This window comes from Cydia fagiglandana, chromosome 15 (genome assembly GCF_963556715.1).
Source record: "Cydia fagiglandana chromosome 15, ilCydFagi1.1, whole genome shotgun sequence".
In the NCBI taxonomy this organism is placed as follows: Eukaryota; Metazoa; Arthropoda; class Insecta; order Lepidoptera; family Tortricidae; genus Cydia; species Cydia fagiglandana.
The window spans coordinates 8,562,473-8,582,063 of record NC_085946.1 but is presented as its reverse complement, the minus strand read 5'-3'; the positions used below and the strand labels follow the sequence as shown (position 1 = coordinate 8,582,063).

The following is a 19,591-nucleotide window of genomic DNA, read 5'->3' as shown; positions in this document are numbered from 1 at the left end:
ACAACGGGTTGCATTCCGGGGGTGCCGACAGAAGTGAAAACTCAATTCCCTGACTGACCTGGCTGTGTCATCGGATGTCATTTTAAAAAATATCCTTATTAATAATTCTGGCCTTTCCCATATAGACAACAAATAGGCAAAGTTTTCATGGAAGGCATGTTTAGGAATTTTACAATTAGGTACCCTATTCTATTCAACTGCGCTGTTTTGTGGCAGAAGTGGCGTAGCGTGAACTAATCTAGCCGTGGGTGAAGTCACATCTACGAGGCCCTTTTCTTTCAATATGCTCGAAGGGCCTCGCACGAGGGCTCCCTTGGGGCGCGAGGCCGTGGGCGACGGCTCACTTCGCCCACGCCTATCTACGCCAGTGGTAGCAGTAATAGTTTTGCGATCATAAATAAAATAATTACGCCTTGTTTCAGATGATAGTCCGAGTGTGGTGCGAGAGCGGCGCCGGCTGGGCGCCGACAGCCGTCCCTGTCACTCCTCAGACCACGTGCCGCGACGTGCTGGAGTGCTGCCGCGAACCGGGCGACGAGCCGTGCCTGCTGCTCAGCGTGCACCCGGCGCACGGAGGTGGGTACACGAGTGGTGGGGACAGCCGTCCCTTTCACTCCTCAGACCACGTGCCGCAACGTGCTGGAGTGTTGCCGCGAACCGGGCGACGAGCCGTGCCTGCCGCTCAGCGTGCACCCGGTGCACGGAGGTGGGTACACGAGTGGTGGGGACAGCCGTCCCTGTCACTCCTCAGACCACGTGCCGCGACGTGCTGGAGTGCTGCCGCGAACCGGGCGACGAGCCGTGCCTGCTGCTCAGCGTGCACTCGGCGCACGGTGGTGGGTACACTAGTGTCACGTGCTGGGTCTGCTTCGAACCGTGCCTGCTATTTAGAGTAGACCTGGTAAACATAGAGAGTGGAAGTAAAGAGATAATACCCAAGAAAACAGAAATCCTCGATTGACGATGAATTTTCTGAGCACCGAGTTGTAGCTGTGGCTTTTACTTGGATTTCGTAGAGAAATACCGTGCGTAATTATCATGGTAAGGTGTATTCGGGTAATACCGAATGTCGGATAATTCCGAAATTCAGATGAAAATCACCCTTAATTCCATCATATTTGTCTCTTTTCGGCATTATCCGATAGTTTTCGACATTCGGAATTACCCGAGTAAACCTTACTTTTTTCGGACTTTGAGGCTTCTGTTTGTTTATGAATAGTAATAGGATATATTAAGTATACATAGGTATCCTCGTTTTACACCGTATTCTACGTTCGCGAGAAGTGACGTCGCATAGCATAAGTTGCTGCTCAATAAGTTTAGCTTGCAAGATGCCCGAGACGCTGCTCGGAATATTTTAACGATCCATTTAGCGCTTCCCTGATGCAAAGTCGCATACTCGTCGAAGGCAACTGTTACACTCTACATGCCATTTAGCCTACAGGCTAAATAGGCTACTTATCTAAGTTTCAGTTCGTCATGCTAAAACAATAATACATACCTACTTAGTTTGATAGAAAACGAGACGAGCTTATAGTCTGTATCTTTAGGTATTTAAATAAAAATAAACAAAATCTACCCTCAAATGGCTCCTTAAGCCAGTTGACGGTAGATGAAAACATTACACGATCAAAATACTTAATGTAAGTTAAAGCCAGGCCGTTCAGTGACTACATATTAACTCACATTATAGACGGGTCAGACGTTCAGTGACTGATCCAAGCGGTTTTTTGTATTTGGTTGGTTAACCAATAAATGTTGTAACTACTCGAAAATGAACAAATTATTCGTTTACTTTTATTTAAATACTTACCTACCTAAAGATACAGAGTATAAGGCTCGGCCGCCAACCTCAATTTGCTACAATTACGAGTATATAGGTACTTATGCGGTGTGCTGAAGTGCCCAAAAAGTGCTTGTATTTAAATTAAGTCACATTTAGCTGGAAGATAATACGCGAGTCACCTAAAGGCGCACCAAAGAGTGGAACAGCTAATTAAAATGCCTACTCCAAAGCAAACTGTTGCCACGTCAGAAATCGCTCAGGATATCAGCACCTATGTTTATTTTAAAATAAAAAATATGCATATAAACGTCCCACTGCTGGGCACAGGCCTCTTCTCAAGCACGAGAGTTTATTTTAATTTGTAGAAATTGAGTTCTAGTCAAAATCAGGATCAAGTTCTAAGGGCTGGTTTCACTAAGTTGTCTGACACAGCGTCGTTTCAATTCGCATCAACAGTTTTTGTAGGTATACAAAATAAGTACGATATCAGCAATAACATGTAAAATTTTATCAAAAAATATTTTAAACGAAAACTTCTTTAAAGTTGGGTGTCAAAAGTCCCTGTACCTAAAAATAGCTGCCGAATCACAATTTATTCGCATCGTTCATTAAATATCGACAAAGTTGGTACCGGCTTGACAGAAAAAGATGTCAACATCCTGTTAGGTAACTGTCCGGCAGTGATGTACCGCCGGGACAAAAACCTCGATCCGTTACTGAGATATGTCACTTTAATTCACCTTAGCAGTACTTGATGGGCCGCTAACCTGAGACTTGGGTCTATGGCGCTTCAATAGACTAGCGAAGTGTATCTTTAGTAGGTAGTAGGTACTTAATACCAATCACAATACCTACATACAGCTCTTATCTACGTAAGTACGTAATACACAGGGCGTCCCAAGACTATGGGACATCAAGGAAAAGTACCTTAAATATCGTAGATAGGATATTTTACTGAAAGAAGACATTATTTTAATTTAAAAAACAATGTTGTGAATTGATAAGAATTTTCATGCATGTTTATTTCGCATAAATTGTTCAATACTTAAATAAAATGGTACTTTGTTCGTAAGTTATTCGTTTGGCATCTATCCAAAGAGCCCGAATGACCGCACTCGCCAACCTGTAGATCGTACTTACCCATAAAATTGGACTTGACCGATCGTTTTATGAATTGGCATGCCTACACGAACGGAATATTGTATGCTAAAAAGCTCCTTCAGCTGTGTACGCTCTGAATTTGGTGATGACTACAAACTATTTGTTTACTTTATTGCATTGCATAATGCATTGCATTCTTTATTGTTTTATCACGTTTCAAACCTTAAGTGCGCAGTCTTAGACCATCCTACCCTACTTAATATGTAAGTAATGTGCAATGTGTGCATAGAACAATTTCATTAACTAGGTGCACTGAGAGAAAAGTACAACAAAAATACACTTAGAATTACAAAAATAAACTTAATCCGGGGACAAGGAGAGTTAACTAATAGGAACAAATTGACTTTTGCAATTTCTATTAGTTCTTGCAATTTCTATTATCTGTTTGTGGAAATTATATTTGGGATTACTGAGCTGTTTGTAGAAATAAATAAACTTTACAGAAATAGTGAAACGTCCATAATTATTACTAAAACTTCATTTTTTCCCCCAGTACAGAACTGTTTTTTAATTCCTGGTTATGATTTTTCTCTCAGTGTGCATATTAATATTCTATGTCTGAATGATGAAACGATAGCATGAGTACGGGATATAGCATCTCGTGACGAAAACAAAAATTACATTTCTGAAGTAACTACATACTTATTTGACTGAGAAATATCATCTATCAGAGACTCTAATAACGGCGCAAATCTACAATTTTTATGTTACATAATATGTAGATACTTCTAAACGAATCAACATCATACGTCGTTCAACCTTAATACAATTCGACATCGAATGATATCCGAGGGCCAACCGCGAACCACGTTCGACCTGTTGCCGCTCTGTCGCAATTGTAAATTCGTACTTAAGTGTGACAGAGAGGCAACACGTCGAACGTGGTTCGCGGTAGACCCTCTGTATTTTTTTCATCAACGATATGTCCTAAAGAATAATACAAGATATCACCACACCTTATAAAACAAAGTCCCCTGCCGCGTCTATCTTTTGTGTGTTTGTTCGCGATAAACTCAAAAACTACTGAACGGATTTTCATGCGGTTTTTCGCTATCAACAGATTGATTCTTGAGGAAGGTTAAGGTGTATAATTTCTTAACCCGTGCGAAGCCGGGGCGGGTCGCTAGTACATATATTTATTTATTTATTTCGGGTTAAAGATATTTTTTTTATTTGTCTCAAAAGAAATATTACATTTCACTTATTGAGATAAGTCGATACATGCAGGAATTTTATAGGCTACTGAGCGTTAACACTAATGCAAAATTTAAACTTTATTGCACAATGAATGGCGGACTTAATGCCAGAAGGCATTCCTACCTCTCTTGTATCTCTTATACCTCTCTATCTCTCTTATACTAAAGAAAATTAAATAAACTTTCGTAATTTTCCAGTTTAAAATTCTCATCGCGTAGGTGACGATCTAGCCATGATTAGCGCCCGCGGCCAAGACGCCTAGTTTGTCCGCAGCGCTCGCTATGAAATTTATAAATGTTACCAACCGGTAGATAATTGAAAACTTTGCTGTAATACTACGAGTATGTATTACAGCCAACTATCAGCGCAAATAACGACGCCATGGACGTCATGGTACAGTATTTCCTTCTTTAGCATTTTGCGTCCGTTATAGCTATTTTGTCGCAGCGTGGAGAATTGATGATGATCTGAGATTGTAAAGGCTGATTTACATGCAGGTGTTTTACTTTTCTAGTTTTACCTATGAGCAGCTTTCTTAAGGTGGGCAGTAGTAGTAGCAGTAAGCTTAAAGGAGCCCACTGATTAACAGTCCGCCGGACGGCATCGGCCGGTCAGTTGTTCGGAACTGTCAAAATTTTGTTCACACAAAACACACACAGTGATACCGTCCACAGTACACAGTTTGTGACAGGCCGATACCGTCCGGCGGACTGTTAATCAGTGGGCCCCTTAAGCAATCTGAGCTTTTATCAATCTGACATACGATTATACGAAGACTTCGGTAAGTAACTACTTACTTGATCAGTGAGCTCACAAACCTACTGTTTTTTTAATAAAAACATTGTAGTGGTCTCGAACACCGCATCGCACATTGGGTAGGTACCTATTACCTACATCACTTTCAATTTGCTAATGCTAATAGGTAGGTACTTATTTACATTATTATTATACTGTACAAGTAACTGCCTGTTTCAAACTAAGGTTACTACCATAAACCTACAGGGATAACTATTTATTATAAACCTGTCTAGCGCCTATTGGTGATTACAAGTTAACAAGTATTTAAGTTATGTTCTATTAAGCTGTTAGTACTCAATTTGTATTAATTGCCTAGAATAAACCTACTAAATGTCTAACACGCAATAACAACTATAAATTAGGTATTAAAATATTTCAGTGATTAATGAGTTGTAATCCAATATATTTTATTGGAAATGTCGATTAGAATATTTAAAATTAGTCCTGTATCAGACAAGATTTAAACATAGATGTAGCTGAGCGGAAGTGGTTTTCAAAATGACGGGAACATAAAGTTATTGTAAAAGAATAAGAGCGTGTAAAAAATCATCTGGCCGGGGGTCCAGCCAAGATGACAATCGTATATTGACAAACGCCAAACGAAAACAAACAATGGGTATCGGGATGACAAATGTTACGAAAAGTCACGAGACTATTTTTTTTATTTAAAAGGACATTCTTACACAGATTGACTAAGTCCCACAGTAAGCTCAAGAAGGCTTGTGTTGTGGGTACTCAGACAATGACATATGTAATATATAAATACTTAGCTAAATACATAGAAAACAACCATGACTCAGGAACAAATATCTGTGTCATCACACAAATAAATGCCCTTACTGGGATTCGAACCCAGGACCATCGGCTTCGCAGGCAGGGTCACTACCCATTAGGCCAGACTGGTCGTCGAATCATTTATACATGATTAAAGTTTCGATTGGCGTTTTCTCTATGCTCCCAACTACTATAATGCTGACATTTACGTACAGTACGACGTAAATCTGCAGACAAAGCTACCCATTTGAATTCATAGTTTGGTAAGTAATAAACACACGAAATCATTCCTGCACTCAAAACCCCGGGTACTTATAGTGATAAATGTGTAATATCTAATACCTAAATACTATGTAGGTACATTATGTATTACTCATGTGTTAGGTTAGGTTCTTAAAGCTTCCTTGGTAAAATATTGCCAACGATATTTCAGTAGAAGCATTCACGCGTAAGTAGAAGTAAGGAAAGGGCACGAGTTAGCAGTTAGGTACATTATCTGAGACAGATGCTTTGGGTGCGTGCCGCATTCATTACATTACCTACATTAGATTCCATGGGTGTCATTCTGAATCCCTAACAACGTTTGTCCTAAAGTCACTTGCCCTAACTGGTTTGTCTTAATGGGCACATGCCCTAACGATCAACTGTTATAACGATTATTTTCCATAATGTAAGGTTCTGAAAAATGGTTAGGTTTTAGAACTTGCTGCCACAAAAGTAAGTTAGGTTAGGGTTAGAACTGCGACCCTCGCAAAAAAGAAAATATGCTTAATAACATTAGGATAAGTAATCAATAATTAGGGAAACCAAAATTAGGGTTTTTAGTGTTAGGACAACTGATAATTATGACAAACAATATTAGGGAATGCAAAGATAGGAGAAAAGACTTTAGGGATTCAGATATAGATCCGATTCCATTGGCTATATGCAAAGTGTGTGCGTAGACAAACTCGAACTGATAACCGCGCCAGAAGTGGAAATAAGTGAGCTTTCTGGCTGAAATTATGAAACTAGAAAATAATATAAAGTGCAGCGGGACAATTTCGACTGCGGGATAATTTCAGCTAATCGAAATATCTTCCATGTTTGACATTATTAACTAGAGTCACACACCACACACACAATACATCCTTTTCGCTATCTAGACGTATATGGCACTCTAGTTAATAATGTAAAACATGCAAGATATTTCGATTAGTTTGAATTAGCTCGCCGTCGAAATTGCCCCGCTGCACCTTGCCTAGTAAGTATAGATTCGTCAACTGTCAAATACTGCCAGTGATTTCTAACACAACATTGAAATAGTAAGAACTTTGAAAGCGATTAAAATTACACAATACTATACGTGGTTGTAAAATGTAGGTACACACTACACACTTAAATTCTGCTATATCAATATCAGTCATCGTGGTACTAAGCTATTGATGTTTTCTTGAAGACCTGTACTCTCTAGGTCAGCGGTCGGCAACCTGCGGCCCGCGGGCCGCATGCGGCTCGTGAACCTGTCACTTGCGGCCCGAGAGCCGCCTTGGCTATTTTGTATGTAATAGTGACAAACGACAGTGTCTCATAAAGTCATAAATATTAACAAATTACGGCCCGCGTCACCTACTTTAACTACTACGTGGCCCTTGGCTGCTAAAAAGTTGCCGACCGCTGCTCTAGATCATAGCGTCAGTAACTGTTGTATCATAAAATATAAATACCAATTTGATTTAATTATCAGTGCGTCGCGCTCACTCACAAATCTCACAATACTCACATACGTTACGTCCATCATGTGCTACCAACGCCAACGCGTCGGCCATAACGCGCGGATGCAAAAAACAGAGACGCCACCATAATTGCGTCCCGGCCGTGGGAAAGATATGTCCGAAATGCCACTTTCACTCTCACCCGGAACCTTCAGTCCAGGCCGTAATTTATAAACCATATAAGGGGAGAAAATCCTATATTATCTACAAAAATGTCAGGAAGACCGACTCGAGTAAGGGTTATTCGAGCGTTTCAACCGCTTCATTTTTATGGTCACATTTTTCAATGAGCTGGTTTACCAAAAAGTTCATCACCGCTACTTAATTATTACTACTACCACTTCTTCAGTCAGAAGCAGGAGTAGCAAAGCGGGTACGGTGTTCATGATTAAAACTTTATTATTGTGATTTGACATAATTTTTATTCATCAAAGAAATGTAACAATTATTTAAGTATACAGCATATAAATTGTTTATAACAAACCTAAAAATTGAGATTATAAGAGCGTGTTCTGATCAAATAATTTTCAATAAGTACGTAAATGGATACTTACACAAATATGATATGCGACAAACGTTCGAATAATTATTATGAAACTTACTCGTAAGTCGTGCATAAACTCAGTGACCGAACTATTTTTTATGAAATATAAAGAAAACTTTATCAAGGAAGGAATTATATTGATATTTCGCATTTATATTTGAAAAACTATATCGTAACTAAACGTTGGAGACATTTTTAAGAACGGATTTACAAAATCGATCCGGTGCTAAAATAATTCCTTACTGCCATTCGGATTACAATAAATTATTTCAAAGTAAAGCTACCTGTATTAAATTAAAATCCCAATTTGCTAAAGGAATTACATTTCTAATTCAACTATGTAGTTTGATAGAAATGTCAAACCGGCAAAGGGTTATAATATAAGTGATCATTAATCTCGTTAAAATCTCTTAATTGACCATTTCCCTTGAGACTGCTTGTCTTTGTGCCTATCCCTTTTAATTCAACTACGCTTCAATGAAAATATGATGACATTACCTACCGTCAATTATGATCTAGGTACCTACTGAGAATTATGATCATTCACTATTGTCTACTGATTTAGTATCGTTTTAATTTCAAATTTGTTTCTTGTATATTCCAATTTTATGTTCCAAGAATGTCGCTATTCCTTTGTTCTGGAAGATACAATCAGTGACGATGTGCGTTACGTATGTAATTTCTTTGATTGGATTACACAGTTGACCTAAAACGAGCCCTGAACATCGGGTTAATTAATTGATGAGTAGGTACATAGGTATGTGAACTAATACCTAATTTTAAAAAGTGCTTCGTTTTAGAACTATTGCTAGGCACAAGTAGTACTTATACATATATACTCATATGATATATACATACCTACTTAATGAAAATAACGAAATAGGAACGACCAAGAAATAAGTAGGTAGGTACTCTCTCTCGGTAGGTAGGTAGGTAGGCTCGTCATTCAAATACTCGCCTTTCGCTTTTACCAGGATTTGATTGTCAGCTTCATTGGGTGTATCGAAACCACCTACTTTTAGACTTAAAATATCAAAGTTTTGTACGGAACACTAAAAATCATACTTATTACGATTTTAACGTTCTATAGCCGACACATTTAGGTAACCAAGTCGGTTAAATCAATATGAGACCGCTAAAAAAATTACTTTCGTTGCAGACTTCATTAAACTCACCTTGGAACAAAAACGTGACATCTCATTCTGCAGCTTAAAGTACATGAAACCTTTGTCTTTACCAAAGGCAGCATTCAACTTTTTGCCGTTGCGAAAACCCGCCCTGTTTCGGCAGTAAATGTTACTGCGGCGATGGTATCGAACGAACTTCCTGCATTTCGCAACTCATACATATTCACTCCTGTCACGACTCGACAGGCATGGTGTAAGGGTCAGTTCATTGCTATGCGACTCTTTAAACACTCGAGATTTCGTTGACTTGACAGCTTCCTGATTTATTACGAAGTTTATATGTAAAAATGGGTTGTTTACGATGTAGACGGGTGGCCGTGAACATGCCATGGTGCTTGCGTAAAGTGAGTAGAAAGTTAACTTTAAGTTTGCGTAAGTTTGAACTTCGCTTTTTGTTCATGTTCGATTGCAATTATGTATTAAATTCGTTACATTCCCAGGTGAAAATCCGAATGCAACAAGATCTGTCTAGCTACGCTTCAAATGTAAATAGAAGCCATATTAGGCACATGCGCAATTGCGTATCATGACCACAGCGGTAGCATTGACATTGTTAATAACTTCTAGCGTGATGTGTTTGTAACTGTATTGTAAAACATACTCCTACTCGTACATAATGCCTATTTTGGCTATAGGTGCATAGAACGGTGAGGAATTAATTTTCCTGCACAAACAATACTTACCAAATCTTAAAATATAGCTACATACTTAACCGTAAACCAATTATGGGTAGGTAGGTACCTATAATATAGAAGCAAACTAAGCATTAACAGGGAAAAGAGTGGATGTTGCTGACTTTGCTTCAATATGATTCAATTTCTTCACATTGCTTTTAGAGCACCGTCAATAAGTAGGGCATAAATCTTCTAAACGAATACGATGATGCACTCCCCGGATGCTGTAAACGACTTTGTAGACGTTTATGGCATCGCGTCAACATAGCGACTGGATCTTATTCCTGATTAGGAGTGTGAATGCTTAAGACATGTTTTGTAAAAAACCGGGCAAGTGCGAGTCGGACTCGCGCACGAAGGGTTCCGTACCATAATGCAAAAAAAAAACAAAAAATAAAGCAAAAAAAAACGGTCACCCATCCAAGTACTGACCACTCCCGACGTTGCTTAACTTTGGTCAGAAATCACGTTTGTTGTATGGGAGCCCCATTTAAATCTTTATTTTATTCTGTTTTTAGTATTTGTTGTTATAGCGGCAACAGAAATACATCATCTGTGAAACTTTCAACTGTCTAACTAGCTATCACGGTTCGTGAGATACAGCCTGGTGACAGACGGACGGACGGACGGACAGCGAAGTCTTAGTAATAGGGTCCCGTTTTACCCTTTGGGTACGGAACCCTAAAAATGTTCTAACCATCCTGTGCGATGCATGACGCTGTTTTATTATCATCGCTGCATAGAAAATTAAAGCTTCTAAGTACCCATACCTACCATATTTGAATAATGTTGGTTTTTCTTTGATAATTGCGCACAGGTATGTGCAGTCTAATAAATTGCCTGTCAAATTTCGCAGAATTCTATCTTCATGTTTTTCAATGCCATATAAGAGAATAGGATAGATGGATAGACTAATGAGAACAACTTAGAGCATAGAATAGATAATTATCTGGGTCCTATTACCTACATAGATATTAGAAGGTATATAAAAAGTTTAGAAGTTTATTTATTTATTTAAGCTTTATTATACAGTAAAAGTTGTACAAAAGGCGAACTTAATGCTTAATTTACTTATTTCTAGATATTATTAGACTAAAAATATGATTGTACGACTCCGCACAAAACAGTACCTATGTATTTAATGCCCCTATTAAACTTCTCCATAAAAAAAGCCATTTGACTCTTGAGTTTAACAAGCGCAGAAGAGGGCCTTTGTACCAATGATTTAGGTTTGCCTTGACACAATTACAGTTTCACACAAAGGCGAAACCCACGGGAAGTACGAGAACAACAAAAGTTAATGTTTTCGCTCATCAACGACTTATCAGTCGACGACATGCAATCGCAAATTGCAGCGTAACAACTATAATTTGGCCTAATGAACTCCATACTTACGAATTGAAGAAGATAACGTCAGCACGCGACGATGAAAAGGGTAGAAAATTAGTTTATTTCACTTGGGAACTTCTTTGTATAATGTCGTTAACTTACTTTCAGTACAAGAGTACGTTGTAATTTTTATTAGGTACTTTTGTTTACTGTAATTACTCGCAATTTGATAAATGGTTCGATAAGCCGAAGAGAAAATGTTTTTACTGGAAAGTGAAACTCCTTTTCAGAGAGTAATTCGCTGCTCACTCTTGATCATTGTTGCGCACATGCTTTTTACAGGCGTATTAAATATCGTAGAGTGATTTTTATTCTCCAGGATGTTTTAAGCATTTTGAGGAGAAATATGGTTTTATTAAATATGGTAGCCAAGGCGATGAGGTATGAGATAACTCAGTTGAAAATATTACCAACGATTGAATTATGGATCAGCATCAAGCATCAACCGATATGATATACAGGGTGGCCAAAAAATAAGTGCATTCCCGTTGCCAGGGAGGTTAGGGTTTATACTGAGCAACTTTTACTATGGGACTAAACACGGAATAGCGAAAAAAAAAAATCATCTTTCCTATAGAAAATGGACCAGCCAAAATGTATGAAACAGCCAATTTTTTTTTCTGCCGGATATTCGGTTCGGTACGATCTGAACCGAATTTATTTATATTCGGCAAAGTCCATATTCGGCCCATCTTTACTAGAGCCTTAGCCTGTCTAAGTAATACATTTGAAATTAAATTCGTTTTACAATTTTACCAGTCAACTATTGAAATACGTTCTTTAAGTTATTATGAAGGTAGGTGCACAGAGAGTTGGGCATCATTCGAATAAACATTTATCTGAATAATCATTCAAATAAACAATAATTCAAGAATTTTTTATTCGCGAATGATTCATCCACGGATAATTCATTCGCTAATAATTCATCCGCGGATGAATCATTCGACCACTTTTCAAATGACGAATGATTTATTCGTTATTTCATTCGAATAAATCCACGAAAAGTATTTATGTTTTTTGGCTTATTCTATTCAAATAAACAACACGAATAATAACACGTTTCATATGACTTGTTTTTACTGTTTGTTTGTTCTGAAGTTAAAGATTGTTAAGGGTTAAAGGGTAAGCCTAGGTAGTATAATAAACAAAGGATTAGCGTGAACAATGAATTACTCACACACAAAGTTAGTAACTTTCTAGCCTGACCTAGAAAGAGATAGCTATATAATAAAAGAGTGAGAAAACCAAATTTTCTTAGCAGTTGTTTGCTTCAGAGCGAATCTTAAAGCGTATCAGTAACTATTTAAGTAGTTGCAGGCTGTTGAATTGCACATCACACTTGCCAAATCTTTCTAAACTGTGAAAAGTTACTAAGGTATTTCAATAAACAAATTATTCGTGGCAATTCATTCGACGAATAAATTATTCGCGGATAAATTATTCGCCGAATAAATTATTCGAATAAGAATAATCATCCGACATTTTTATTCGTCATTCGCGATAAATTTTGTTATTTTTATTCGTCATTCGTCATTCGAATGAAATTTGCCCATCTCTGGTGCACACACAATAATACGCATAGACGTAGTATATATTGGCAATCTCTATGAATTTATTATCCCATAAGTTTGCGCAAGACAATAGTTTTGCTTTCATCCATCCGCGAGAACAATGCCGCAGTGGAACGATCAAATTGTTGGACGTAACATTAAATTAAATGAACAACTTGTATCTGCATGATTTGTACGTATTAATATTCGACGTTTATAATCCTCATTTATATGAGCGGTCCTTACCTATGTACTAGAAATTGTAGGTCCGTACGCCGACGCTTACGCGACGACGCGACGTGTACCTAATAGTGAAAAGACACTAAACTTACACTACAGTATTTTTGACATAGCTTGGGTGCGGTTACATACAGCTGTCATCTCCATAGACTCCATAGACTCCATAGTATGAACGTAAAATGCAATATTACCTACTAATATACACATAGAGATGATAGTCAATATAATCCTATTTTTTCCCAAGAACAAGATGAATATTTATCAGGAATACGAGTAAACAATGAAAATTTTATTTTCCAATGTAACAAAGTTTGATTTATTTTATTTAAATCGATTTTTCCTTGTACACAGAAGAAGATAGAACCAAAACAAGCTTGTTTAGATTTTTGCTGCGATTGTACTTATTCGGTTTCCTTTAAAATAAAAATATGCGATAGGAGTAGAATTGAGATTGCAGGTTGTAGCGGAAATATTCATTCGTTAGCTACTGCATTCGACCGTTCAAATGTACTCCAATGAATATTGCAGCCGGAATCTGTGCCGTGTTTTGACATTCGCTATGTTAAAATATAGAATCAATGGCTATATGGATCGAGTTTTTATTTGCCGGTTTATTGGACCGACGCAGTCCATGTTTGGTTTACTTCAATTACGAATTAACAAACGACCACAACAATTATTGTTTTTGTTATTCGACAGATAAATGGACGCGTGATCTTAATTACGAAGCGCGGGTCTTTATTCAAAATCACCGAGACTGGGTTGAGTTCTTTATAAAACCAATGTAAAGGGGCCCACTGATTACCAGTTCACCGGACGATATCAGCCTGTCAGTTAAACGCAAAATTTGACATATGGAAGGTAGAGATGAGGAAAACAATCTTCATGTATTAAAAAGTGTCCCTCAAAAACATTAAATAGGCCACGCCGCGGCGCCACTGTGCATCGTGAACCAATTATTGACGGTCTTTTAGCCTTGTCGGTAGTGACCCCGCTTATGAAGCAGGAGGTCCCGGGTTCGAATCCCGATAAGAGTATTTATTAGCTTTTTATTATTTGTATTTGTAGGTATTTAATACCAATATATAAATTAATATTGATATACATAATATGTAAGTTGAAAAAGATAGAGAACAGAAATTGTGATGACCAGCATCACTGGAGGAGGCCTTCACCCTCACAGGAGGGGTTGTTGCAGAATAAATTACAAGAAAAAAATATAATTACTTACTACTTATTACATAACCAAGCATAATAGAACATTGATTTGAGGAATATTAAATATTATTGTAATACTAAACCTAATGTAAATTTAAGTTTATAATATTGTGTTTGTTTTACCGGCGAGAAATAAAAGGCTCTTTTTTGTTTTTCGTTTTTAATATTAATATAAAAGTAAAATATAAAAACACTTACAAAACAAAACAAAAAAACACCCGAACACATTTTTATATATGTATATAATGTAGTGGCGGATTTGCAGTCTTTGCCGCCCTAGGCCCCAGGCCCTGTAGCCGCCCCTTTCTCAGCACCCATCATATTGACTACATTTTGAGTTATTTCTTGTTAACATCAGCGAATGTTTTGTCACAATTTGCCTGCATCTGACCCTTGTTCCAGTCTCTAGGTGTTGGTCGAGACTCTTCGCTATGAGACCGTCCGCTGAGACGACTATCGCAACAATGATCGTCGAGTCAACATCCCACATGGCGGTAATCTCGTATATAAAGTATTACTTACCTAAGTATCACTAGTGAGATTGAGTTGGAAATCAAAACCTGAGTGTGCGCGCTGCGCGGTAGTTTTCAGCGAATGCGAGTTCTTAGTTCGGGGCGAACTATTAGTAATTAAGACAATAACTTGGCATTTTTCCTATTCATTTTAGTTTTGGTTTTGGCTGCGGCGTAACGTTTATTTTTATATTTTGCCAGAAAGTGGGCTCGCATAACCACGTACATATCGATAACATTTTTTAATATATGTTTGAAATGGTCGACACATCCAACTTTTATCAATGCTCCTTTTAGTCATTCTTGCGTAATTTCACTGATCGTCTCCATATTGGTTAAAGCTTTGCTTATTACTCTTAACATACATTTCTCTATCATTTTGGTCAGATTGAATAGATCGTCACTAGCATAAATTAACCCGCCGTATAAATCCATTTTATCGATTACGTCGTTTCTCACTAACAGTTTTCCCTCATTAGGACTCATTTGTATGAGTTTTAAACAATTATTGCATTTTACGATTTTTCGCAATTTGCGGACGATGTACCCAGCAATGTAAGACTGAACCGCGTCACTGGTTTACAGCCTCGTTGTAATCATGGTCTTCATAACCATGAATCAATGGTTACCAGATCCTTCGCTCCTAGTAAGTTCTTCAGCAAATCCTTGCCGGAAACATTACAACCGGGCGTATTAGGGAAAAACGAGACGCCAATCGGTAAACTTGTGCAAACATTTTGGGATCAGGGTGATCGTTTCCTCCACACGAATATCTCATGACGGAAAAAAATCCGAGACGACTATCGCAACAATGATCGTCGAGTCAACATCCCACGTGGCGGTAATCTCGTATATAAAGTATTAGTAGGTATCACTAGTGAGATTGAGTTGGAAATCAAAACCTGAGTGTGCGCAGTAGTTTTCAGCGAATACGAGTTCTTAGTTCGGGGCGAACTACTAGTAATTAAGACAATAACTTGGCATTTTTCCTGTTCATTTTAGTTTTGGTTTTGGCTGCGTCGTAACGTTTATTTTCATATTTTGCCAGAAAGTGGGCTCGCATAACTACGTACATATCGATAACTTTTTTTGATACTTGTTTGGAATGGTCGGCACATCCAACTTTTATCAATGTTTCTTTTTGTAATTCTTGCGTAATTTCACTGATCGTCTCCATATTGGTTAAAGCTTTGCTTATTGCTCTTAACACACATTTCTCTATAATTTTGGTCAGATTGAATAGATCGTCACTAGCATAAATTAACCCGCCGTATAAATCCATTTTATCGATTACGTCGTTTCTCATTAACATTTTTCCCTCATTGGGACTCATTTGTATGAGTTTCAAACAATTATTGCATTTTACGATTTTTCGCAATTTGCGGACGATGTACCCAGCAATGTAAGACTGCACCGCGTCACTGGTGACAGCCTCGTTGTAGTCATGGTCTTCATAACCATCAATCAATGGTTCACCATTATCTAGTATATGGTCGAGGCTTTCCAGCCACGCTTGCTTAGCCTCGTTTGAACCAGTTACCATATCCTTTGCTCCTAGTAAGTTCTTCAGCAAATCTTTGCCGGAAACGTTACAACCTTTCGGAGGGCGTATTAGGGAAAAACAAGACGCCAATCGGTAAACTTGTGCAAACATTTTGGGATCAGGGTGATCGTTTCCTCCACACGAATATCTCATGACGGAGAAAAATCTCTGAAAACAAGTCAAAATTATTATTCAATAAAAAAATATAGGACCTCGGGTCTCAAACTATCTCCATAATTTTATCTAAATTGGTTCAGCGGTTTAAGCGTAAAGAGGTAACAGACACACTTTTGCATTTATAATAGTACTAATATTTGTATGGCTATGTTCGTTTTTTTAGCATTAGAAAGAAGGTAAGCGATAAAAAACGTCCACAGCCCAAAGTTACGCCTCATTTCAAAAGAATTAAACCCAAAAACACCAGGCAGAAATATATTGATGGGTACATTAAGTATATGGACTAGGTAGGAACTGTATCCTAAAAAAATATGTGCCACCTGTCATGCTTAACGGAGCTCTCTTAGACAGAGTACAGAGTTTCAAGTACCTAGGGCATATTGTTACTGCGGACCTCAAGGATGATGTGGATATGGAGCGGGAGCGGAGGGCGTTGTGCGTAAGGGCGAACATCTTGGCTCGCAGGTTTGCTCGTTGTAGTAGTGACGTGAAGATAACGCTTTTCAAAGCGTACTGCACGTCGCTGTACACGTGTGGCCTGTGGGCGGACTACACGCAAAGAGCGTACAACGCGCTCCGCGTCCAGTACAATAACGCATTCAGGGCGGTGTTGGGGCTGCCCCGCTACTGTAGCGCTTCGGGCATGTTCGCGGGGGCCCACACGGCCTGTTTCCACGCCACCATGCGCGTGCGCGCAGCTGCGCTGGTGCGGCGCGGGCGGGCCAGCGCCAACACTGTCCTGGCGATGATCGCAGATCGGCTTGACTGTCCTTATATTGTGCACTGTTGCATCAGGCATGTAAGGACAGGTGTAGGTTAGTTTTGTATGTATTGTTGTGTTTTTGTGTATATATTGTATATCATTATTCTTTAATGTGATTTGTAAATTTTTAAATTTTATTGTTAATTTTAGTAGATTATATTTAAATGTAATGTTATTAATGTTGTGTAATCAAAATGCAAATAATGTAAAAATATGAGTATAATTAGCTTGAATTAATGAATTTTAATTTATTTTTTATTTTTAAAAAGGCTTTCTGGACTTTCTCCAAAAGTAAGGCAGCATACATGATGCAGATTCCATACAAGCAGATTCATATTCATTGGATTACATAATTAGTAATTATTAATTACCTCCAACGGATCTTGAGATAGGGTTGCTGTCATCAAATACTTGTAATCACATGCAACATTCAGCATATCCAAAATTTCAAGTGTTGCCCGTAAAGTTACTTTTAATCCAGTTAACGTGCTCCTTGACACAGGTATTTTTTTTTCGAGCTTTTCCCAGTCTGCAAGGAATTCTAAAAATTCCTGGATTGCCTGAAAAAAGTATTTCTTCATTAAGTAAACAAGCTTCAAAGCTATACAATGAAATATTAAGAGGAAAGAGGACGGCCGCTTCTCTACACAAAAGTATAGTCAGTAGTAGACATTTACAGATATTAGTAAGGAGCAAAAAATATATTCCATACAAATTTTTAAATGTTCCTAATTTTTATATTAAACTAAAAATTACAGTATAGGCTGTATAGGTGCCAAGGGATATATTCAGGTTGCGAGGCGGCGGCGGTTCCGGCATATTAACATTAACACATAATATTCACTACCAGCAACGCATAATTATATTAATTCTAATTATAATCGGCATAAAATATTCTTCACTATAAGAGGTATCTACTAACAAAAATACATTAAAAGGTTGGCTACTTCTGGTTTAAGGCACCGTCCGGCCGGTCTTTCTTTATGACGGTCTTCCCTTAAATGTTATATTGAGTAGACGGACTTAGCTGATAGACGGTCTTCTCCGCATTGACCTTAATTTTAATCGCCAACTATTTCTTACCTTTCTTCGTCTGCAATTTTCATTCACGTACAGAGCATCTCTTGGTATACGCGAAGACATAGCTTGTATCAAATTGAATACAAGATCAATAAATTTTTGTGTTGCAGTTGAATCCTTCAATTCCTCGCAATAGGGTTGATAGTGAGCCATGGCGACCGAAATTTCGTGACCAAACACCTGTTTTTATAAGATTAATAATATTAGTTTTGATGAGCCGAAAGTCCTACGAAATAAATCCGGACAATCAATGAAAATTATTGATTTATAAATTCCTTTGGCAAATTTTTTACCTATAGTTTTTGTAAGTTTTATTATGTTTGTTAATTTTATTTCCATGAAAATTATTGATTATATTTATAGGTACATACTTCAGTTGCAAGAGGAACATTCATTACTTGAAAACCTTTCGGTTTCAAATGCGCTGGTGTTAACTTGTAAGCGATTTTTAAGTTAGGCTGACGATAATTCTCTTCCTCTAATACCGCTTCCCAATGTCTTTTTTTCACAGTTCCGTAAGGGGTCTGAAAAAAGAATATTACATTAGTTTGACTTCGTATTATCATTTTATACAAGGCGAAATTGTTATCACTGACCAAACTCTGAGGGTTGAATATATATATATTCACCCCTCAGAGTTTGGTCAGATATAATTAATTACACCTTGTATATTTTTAAAATTATCATTACTCATGCATTACTCTTAATTAACCTTGAACTCTTGTAGCTTATCATCCAAAGTAGATGTTCGAAAACATTTCACTAAATGATTAAAATCTGAAATCATCCATAACCGTCGTGAGCAGTCACAAGGGTGTTCACAGCTAACAGTGTCTTCATTTACACCGAATATTTTCCATACTCCTCGGTTCCAAGGTGCACCGTCCATCACAACAGCATCAACACAAATTCCGCTGTTTTCCATTAAAACAATACACTCTAAAACTAGTTTATGTAGCGGTTCGCTTTTGCATGAATTTTTCGATAAAAAGCAACCTAAGGCTTGAACCCATCTACCTCGAAAAGGCACAAACTTGAACACCAAAGCATGGTCCGCTGTTGTATTTTTTAAATTATCTGGAGTGTGTTGCCCCAGGTCAACAAAACCATTAAATTTCATGGTTTGAGAATCAAAATAAACGCCTTCACTTAATTTCATTTCATCCACTAAAATAACTCCTCGTTTCTCCTCCTTCTTCATCGCCTCACATCTTTCTTTTAAACTAAAGAAAGTAGAGGATTGG

General features: G+C 37.8%; 1 protein-coding gene across 2 annotated transcripts in view; it reads left to right on the top strand.

Moving 5' to 3' along the window:
• LOC134671299 (apoptosis-stimulating of p53 protein 2-like) overlaps positions 1-19,591 on the top strand; it is a 408,163-nt gene that overhangs the window by 68,927 nt on the left and 319,645 nt on the right. The window contains exon 3 of one of the 2 annotated variants that reach the window (XM_063529120.1): positions 423-576. In XM_063529120.1, coding sequence (XP_063385190.1) covers positions 423-576 — 154 coding nt within the window. Of the gene's footprint in view, positions 1-422; positions 577-732; positions 837-19,591 lie in introns of those variants that run through there. The other variant, XM_063529123.1, reaches the window with a different exon arrangement.